Source organism: Bombus pyrosoma, linkage group LG2 (genome assembly GCF_014825855.1).
Source record: "Bombus pyrosoma isolate SC7728 linkage group LG2, ASM1482585v1, whole genome shotgun sequence".
Classification (NCBI taxonomy): domain Eukaryota; kingdom Metazoa; phylum Arthropoda; class Insecta; order Hymenoptera; family Apidae; genus Bombus; species Bombus pyrosoma.
In genome coordinates, this window is record NC_057771.1 from 3,090,762 (window position 1) to 3,099,657 (window position 8,896).

At 29.0% G+C, this 8,896-nt stretch overlaps 1 protein-coding gene across 2 annotated transcripts; it reads left to right on the forward strand.

Annotated features, from left to right (window-relative positions):
• The first annotated feature begins 689 nt into the window (after positions 1-689).
• LOC122577643 (protein SET) lies at positions 690-3,535 on the forward strand. 2 transcript variants are annotated; one of them, XM_043749074.1, is made up of 5 exons: positions 690-1,054; positions 1,661-1,850; positions 2,372-2,577; positions 2,686-2,950; positions 3,053-3,535. In XM_043749074.1, the coding sequence occupies exons 1-5, from the start codon at positions 797-799 to the stop codon at positions 3,076-3,078; spliced, it is 945 nt and encodes a 314-aa protein (XP_043605009.1). In that variant the 5' UTR covers positions 690-796; the 3' UTR covers positions 3,079-3,535. The 2 variants fall into 2 exon arrangements, with proteins under 2 accessions (XP_043605009.1, XP_043605010.1); XM_043749075.1 differs by having other exon boundaries at positions 692-1,054; positions 2,381-2,577.
• Positions 3,536-8,896: the final 5,361 nt, after the last annotated feature.

The following is an 8,896-nucleotide window of genomic DNA, read 5'->3' on the forward strand; positions in this document are numbered from 1 at the left end:
ACAGAACCTGATAGAATCCTATATTTATTATTCAGTGTTCTTGTAGGATAGGAAAAAACAAATACACCGACTTTAATAACCACTCAACAATTAATCTTGACATATTTGCGTTTGAAATGTATGTATGTATAGATTATGCATATATATGATATTTAATTATGTTTCGACTGATAAATTTTTCGGTTTCTAGACAAAATTTTTTAATTTTTCAAGTGCTCAAATAAAAGTCTAAAACCTACAGAATTAAAAAATTTAACAATTCATTAATTTATAAATATTTTTAAATTATTATTTTAGGTTTTGGTTTATCAATATTATCTATACAATAAGGTGAATATAAATGAATTGTCTTATATTGAAAAGTTGTCTTTTATATCGAATATTTATTGTAAGTCATACTTTTGTATATGTATATAATTGATATAAGCTATAAAGCGTATACATATCGTTACATTATTTTATTCCTTGAATATTTTTCAAAATATACGCTTATGTAAGAGAAAGTAGAATTTATGTTACACATAACATACGAAATGCGATGTGATAAAAATATTTCGTCGGAACGAAATATTACAATTTCTACGTTTCACAATGGTTTCAGATAACGTGGTAAGACTTTCGTTTTTCGAGTAGCGTAGTTTCGCATCTAGATGAGGTATCAAACTTATGGTTGTAGTTTAGCTTGCTTACGCGCCGCGAATTCGTGACACGAGCACGAGCGTGACGAACGCGGAGTGAGTGCGTACTGAAAATAAACAGAGAGTAGTGGTGTGGTGACAAGAGCGCGGGTCGAACGATGGCTTCGCCGAACAAGAAAGCCAAGGAATTAGAGGATCCAGGTTCGGGCGAGGGTGTTGAATCACGCGATTACGACATTGAAATACAAAAGACACTCGAAGAGATTGACGGGTGTCAGAATCAAATCGATGGCCTCAATGAGAAGGCCAGCGATGAAATCCTCGAAGTCGAGAAGAAGTATAATAAGTTGCGTAAGCCCTATTTCCAGAAACGGAATGACATTATTAAGAGGATACCCAATTTTTGGGTCACTGCTGTATCCTTTCATATGATGACATTACGGTTTCGCTAATAATAGTTACTAATATATCTTTGACGTTTCTCGGCAATGCCGGCGTCCACCGGCGCTAGTCGCCATCTTGCCTCCTTGTATACCTATAGAACTATGTATAACTACATGCGGTCACGCGGAATGCAATATATATTTATTTTTTTTAAATATTTTACATGATCATTGTTATAGTAATACGGTTCATTACCTTAAATATGCGTGTAGTTTTTCTTTTATAGTATATTTTTGTTGTATATTCTAATTAACAGTACATATTACTCAAATGTAAATATTTTCATGATCTTTTCTTCTATGTTTACAATGTTAGATCAATTGAACAATTATTTTTTTATATCTCTTTTTATTTTTTTTAGTTTATATGTAGTTCTATTTGATTTACATTCAAAATTACTTTAAAGTACCACAATATAAAATTTCATACTTCTACTATTGAGAAATAAGTCGTCCATAATATTAACATAATAATATGTATGTTAATATATTGTACATTATAAAGATTAAATATGATAAATTGTAACATTAAAGATATGATATGACAGGTTGATGTAAATTTCCTTAGTGAATCTGTAGTTTGTAAACAATAAGGAAATAGCAGAAATATTGGAAGAAGACGAAGAAGATGCACTTCGATTTTTAAATAAATTAGAAGTTGAAGAATTTGAAGATATTAAATCAGGTTATAGAATTAATTTTCATTTTGATGAAAACCCATATTTTGAAAATGACGTCCTTACAAAGGAGTTTCATCTAGGTTCTTCTGGTGAGCACATTTCTAAATCTAAATTCTATTTTATAAATTGTCTCTTAACATTACTTCAATTGTATCAATTTTGATTAGTTATTTATTTTATATTTAAAACTATGATTTCTTACTATATATTCAATAACATTTTAATTTTTAATATAATTTTCAAAGGTTATTGATTTATAGAATAATATTAAATTATTTATACAGATTTAATTAATTTCAATATTAAATTATATGTTCAAACAATGTAGGTAATATAATTAATAACTAACATAAATAATAAGTTATTAAATAAAGTAAAATTACAGGCTCTGTTTGTACAGAATGACAAAGTTTGTAGTATACATTCTCAAATACATATAAGTCTTTTTAATAAGGTTTATATCTAACATGATAGAAAGAATTAAAAAATAATATTATTGTATTGTCTTATTTATAATTATAACAAAAACAATTTTTGAAAAAGTTGTAAGTGGATGTTAAACTCCTTGTTGAATAATCATAGTTTTGATGTATCTCCTGCATTCTTGCAGGAGATCCAGCATCTCAAAGTACACCTATACGTTGGAAAGAAGGTGCAGATTTAACAAAAAGAGCAAAAACCAAAGCCCCATTAAAAGGTCGTAAAAGGCCATTAAAACACAGGTCATTTTTTGATTGGTTTACGGATCATGGAGATCCAAGTTCAGATGAAATAGCAGAGTTAATTAAAGATGACATGTGGCCTAATCCATTACAGGTAAAATTATTCATATTATAATTAAAAGAAAAGATCTATTATTATTGAATATTTGGACTTCATCACATAGAAAATTTGGTTTTCGTATACAAAATTATTTGGTTTTAGTATTATTTGGCACCAGATATGGATGTTGAAAATGGCATTGAGGGTGATGGCGAAGATTGCGATACGGAAGAAGAGGAAGAAGAAGAAGATGGTGGTGCGGATGAAGGTGATGAAGTAGGTGAAGGTGAGGAAGGAGATGATAGCATAGTTGTTGTCGAAGATGATGTAGATGAAGATGATGAGGAAGAAGAGGCTGTGAATGATGAAGATGATGGAGTAAACGAAGAGGATGATTTATTGGTAGATGACGAAGTGGATCGTGAAGGTATAGACGATATTTTTCTTTTTTAATATTTTTATTACATTATAGTAGATTTATTAGTAAGTAAGTTTCTAATGTATCTAATATATTTCGTTTATGTTACAGATGGCGAGGGAGAGGAACCGGAATAGAATATAAAGTTGGTTTTCCACAATATTGGTTACAGTCATAGACACTAAAAAAAGGATCGCTGAAAATACACATCAGATTGATTGAAAATAAATAAAGTTTGCAGGACTGAAAATATTGAGCCATATGAATAAACCTCGGGACAATTTTGGGAAAATAAAGTAGAAAACAGAATTCAGTAGACCTAATCTTTATCGGCGTGAAGAAAATTGTATGTACAAAAGTACAATATTTGTTTGATTGTGCCGAAACAAAGAAAAAATGGTCTGAGATAAATTAGATAGGTTTCACACTGCACTTTGTTCTAAAACTGTACCGCAATACAGTACGAATTCCTTAGTTATATTCATATGGCCTAGTCATTCTCTATAGAGTAGGTATACGATGAAGAACACCTGCTCATCTTCATCGTGATACAATTACATTAAGGAAAGAATAAATTATAAGATATAAACGAGATAGTGGACAGGTGTTCTTTTCGTCTTGTTTTGTCACAAAAATCTATTCCATCGCACTACTTCCGGAACGAGGTGTTTTAAATATTTTTGAGAGTGACAGTATGATAGATATATGTTCAAATATACAGTATTTGATTTTTATCGTGAAGAGATTTAATTTTTTAAAATAGTAAAATGTGTGTGATACATTTATTAAGAATTGTAATTTATTATTAGAGTACATTTATGAATTATAATCGTAATTTACAGTTACAGATTGTTTATTAATTTAGAAATGTGAAGAAAGTGAAGGTAAATTTAATATATTCTCGGTAATTGAATTTATTTTGAATGTCAATTGGAAACATATCGCAAAACATAGTAATGTGTATAAAGATGTATAGAATGTAAAGAATTCATGCTTTTTTACAACTTTATTATAATTCATATCCACGGTGTAACATTACAAATTTATACTATTTGAGAGTGTCGGACGTTTTTATACAGTTATTTTTCATTATGTAACATTTTGTGACTTTCATATTGATGATAATACACTAATGTTTTTTACGCACACACACACGCGAGCGCGCACGCACGCATTCATATATGTATGTATATGTAATTAAGTTTACTATCGATCCAATTGGTTTATTATTTCAAACTCAATTAAATCTCTTTATTTTGAATGCAAAAAAAAAAAAAATGTAACTATTACATTGTTTTAGCGTATTCTTTTGTCACTTTTTGAAAATGTATCATACTACAATTTAGTGATGTTGAATGATATAATAAAATCAATTCTATTATGTTAAGTATATAAATCTGTTGAAATACGATTTAAATAAATCCAATGCAATATAATTGGTAGATATAGTAAAACCCATTATTTTAGTAGATATTTATTACTGTTCTATTTATTCAAATATACAAATATACAAATATTTGTATTATAATTTGTCAAATGTTTCACTTGATCAAGAATTGATACTTGTCACACTCAAAATGAAAATCAATTCACGAAGGTCACCTCGTTCTTCTTCCAGATTTTACATTATAAATTTTCCACTTTTGCGAAGAGAAAATATATCGCAAGCGTTTTTCATGCGTAATTTTGACACGTACTTTTAATTCTAACGGCACCTTTATACATTATTGTTACGCGCCAAAGGTGAAGTTAGAATGAGGGGTAATCATAACTCTGTTATATCTCCCGCGATGTGCCAACCAAGAACACATTGCGATCGATTTTAGATTTCGGTGCAAATAAGGGTTCTATTGAAAGGTTTGATTAAGCGTTTCCTTTGGAATCTAGGAAAAATCAAATAATTACATCGCCCAAAATAGTTAACATGCAGTTACATCTGATTTAATTACTTAAAGTTATCCAAGAAACATGTTTTAGGATAAAACCTGTTTATTAGCTCTTGGATAAAACAGTTTCGAATTAAGGAAAATCTTTCGATTAACATGAAATTATTATAGTATTGAAAATCTCTTAGAGTAAGATTCCTATTTTTCTACCAAATATTTAAAGGTTAGCAAAGTAAGCAATTATTTGATTCCTCCTAGAAAACGATAAGGTACGCTTGTCTACGACATATTCTGTCATAATTATCAGCCAATGTCCTGAAGTGAAATATTCAATGTTAATGAAAATGCGCGTTAACGTGACGTATTAGACCTGCGTAGAGATTTGGCATATGGCCGCACAAAGGGCACCTATGTCCGAGATAAGTGAGTCAGAATCAGACGGACGTACAACTGGGTGTAAGAATTTTCTGAATCAATCGACGTACTCGTGTCACGCAATCATACAGTAAATGAACGAAATAAAGTTGTCAGTTTGAGATAGGAATGAGTTTTTTATATTTGAAGCTACTTAGAAATACGCAAATGTAAGACGTTTTAATACGAAAAATGATTCAACATTTTATCCCAAATTTTTACTTTTACAACATTATCCGTGCAAAACACATTCAATATTGTTATATCAATTTTCAAGTACCGTCTTTGCACGATTTATTTTTCTGCTTATTTTTCGTTGCATGAATTTTCGTTTCTTTAGAGAAACTATTTTCTAGAAATATTATTCTTATTTTAAATTACCATCTTAGGGTACATCCCTGATTTTCTTCCTTTCTAAGGATATAGAACGAAGCTTATGAAATTTTGTCAAAATTTATATAATTATTTAAAGCAAAAAATGTTGTAACAGCTTACGTTTCATGCTTACCTCTGTTTTTACCTCACCTTTGTAAAAACTTGCAAAGAAATTGATATGACAAAGGAATAAGATGGAAAAGATATAAATATAATAGGTAATAGATACACATAAGCATTACATTTAAATATATACTATTCTGTATGAATTTTATAAGAGGTAAAAAATTCATTGAGAAAATGCTTTAATCGTTATAGAGTTTTGTTGATATAAAGAGAATCAGGGATGTGATACTAAACGACGATTATCCGAACTAATTTCGGAAATTAATTATCCTCCATAATTAATGTTTTAAATACTCAATATAAAGCAGTGAACAAAGTGTTTTTTAAAATACGGTACTTTTGAAAAGTAGGAAATTTCCAAGCTAAAAATTATCCGTTTTGTAGCGTTTCAATATAAATATTACTTATAGTTTTACATACGTAACAATTATTTTATACAGTGAAATAAAGAGACTCAGTCAATGAATGCATTTTTATTAGGTGGGTATTTGCATACAAATAACAAGTATTTATCACAAAAAATAAATCTGTTGTAGCGAGTAAAACAAATGTACTCTTCCTTTTCTTTTTTCTTCTGTTTGGAAAATTTTGTGTATTTATTAATTTTACACCTATTCTTATTAATTCCAATTCTACGTTGATATTTAAATTTGAATTCACACTTCTGTTAGAAAATGGTCAATTTTCTATTATAATAATACCTTTTTCCATCCATTTTCGGTCTTGTTATATTTTTTCGAGGACCACTGACAAAGAAAATGTCTACTTCGTACCATCTATAGAAAATGTTACGTATTTACAAAATTCAGTAGAAAAAGACGGTTTTTATAATTCAAATCGTGTTTAAATGCTATACATACATATAGTGGATACTGTGGAGTTATCGTATTTTGATAATTGAATTTCTTGTTTGGATAATCGACGTTTCTTTTATCGCCTGAAAGTGTCCTAATTTTCAATAAAGTTTACCATTATTTAGGTATGCTAGAATAAACTATTTGTCTAAATTAATAAATTATTATTGTACGTCTATAAGAGTTTGAAAAATAATTTGTAAAAATGACATGTATTTTCTATAAGGGCAGCAAGTTTTATCTTATTTTTTTGTCTATTACATTGTAAAAAAAATAATATTTGCGGAAATTACTTTACAGTAAGTTATAATTTATTACGATATTAAACCTTATCATAATTTTTGTCATATTTTGCTCTGAATAGTATTCTACATATTAACCTTTCTGTCTCTATATACATATATGTATATGTATGAAGCAGCATTTTACTTTTTGAATTATCAATTTAAAGTAAGATGTAAAATGAGAATTCAATTTATCGTTATTTTTACGAATTCAACAATCAAATAATTATAATTATTTGTTTCAAGTTTCAGATGATTGAAACTCATGTATCGGAATTTTGAACTAACATTTTAAAATAATAATCATATAGTTTTAATTAAAGTATAATTATGCATATTGTTATATTATTATAATATTATATAATTGTATTATTTTAATTAAAAATAGGCAATGACGAGTATTGGTTTTGAGGAAACGTATGTAACTAAAGGCAAGTCATTTCTAAATATTATATTTTCACTTTTCAAAGTTACTAGTGATCGCTTTTTCCGGAAAAATATCGTCATTGTAAAGAATATACAAAATCGGGTATACGAAAAATCAACGGTTAATCAAATATTACTATACTAAAAAATATTATTATATGGAATGAGAAAAAATGTTGTTTACGAATGATCGAAAGAAATTCTTTACCTTCCTCATATTATATCATCGTTATGCGTTATTTATTTTAACTTCTCTTAATTCCCTTTCAAGGTATATGTATACCATATATATACATATATAAGTAGATTATCCAGATGGTGCCATTGAGAAGGACGTAAAAAAGGCACTTCAGGTTCGACGACGATGCGTAAGTATGCAGACGACGGACATAGATGGCGAAATATTTGATTTTTTTACAACACAAGACAGTGTAATCTGGGTATTAGACTGTTAGACGAATGCTATGGAGTTGCGCGTGTCATGGTCATCGCAACCTCGCTAGCTTGATGACTGTTCTCGGCCTACTGACTGTTACTCTTGCTCCTGTTGCACGTTTTTACTTCCGTCTGCTACCGAGATTAACCGACATTCGTATACAGAAAAACGCAATAATCTCTTTTTTTCTATTGTCTTTCTCTTTTTTTATGTAATTATTTTACGTTGCATCAACCACAAAGTTGGATTATGCTTTTATAATTGTTATTATTTATATTACTATATTGTTATATACCTATCATGATTTTATTATTTACGTTTGCTCTATGAGAAAATGAATTTTATGTGTATTTTTATTTTCTGGTTTCTTTATATATGAATTAATGGGAAAGTCAGTTCCAATAAAACATATTCTTATAATAATAGTTTCCTTCAATACATATAATACGTATTTGAAAATTTAATTACATCTTTTTAAATAATTAGTAGATTAGTGGGACATTGGTTAATGAATTTTGAATAAAGAAAATAACATGATTTCGTAAGACTGACTTCCGATGGAAATTGGTACTAATATTGGCTATCTGATTTCGATTTTCAATCGATACACAGAAATATATAGAGATAAAACAAGATATGTATTCCAAAGAGAACGAAGGACGACACGGATGGCCGGCATGAGAGTGGTACGGAAATTTGCGAGATCAACAAAGCGTCTACTGTTCACGGAACACCGACAAAAAAAGGATCTCTGATGCTGACATCGAACCGGGAACACATGCCGCGAAGAAGTCACTAGTACTATGATGATGATCAACACACTCTTGAAACTTGAAACGGAGGGGGATTTTCTTTTGAAAAAGAGGCACACATATGTATTACGTTGTAGTAATGGAACTAAAGTTCTTGTACATACATTATTAATATGTATAGAGGCGCACATTATGCATATTTAAATGCAAAGTAACAATTCAGTTAAAGTTAATAAAATCCAAGAATTTCGGTTTTCATACTGTTAGAACTATATAACGAGAATTTTGTTTACTAATGACCTAGTTCCCTTGTCATTTTCAGATCCAGAGAAACCTAAAAATTAATAATTGTCAACAAATTTTTTAAGTTCAAATTCACTGTAACCGTGTATTAAAAAATAT

Excerpts from the sequence above, each read along its gene's own strand:
- LOC122577643 (XM_043749074.1), top strand. The coding sequence starts at position 797 with ATGGCTTCGCCGAACAAGAAAGCCAAGGAATTAGAGGATCCAGGTTCG. Across the intron at positions 2,578-2,685 it reads TGTGGCCTAATCCATTACAG|TATTATTTGGCACCAGATAT; the intron begins GTAAAATTATTC and ends ATTTGGTTTTAG. Across the intron at positions 2,951-3,052 it reads TGACGAAGTGGATCGTGAAG|ATGGCGAGGGAGAGGAACCG; the intron begins GTATAGACGATA and ends TTTATGTTACAG.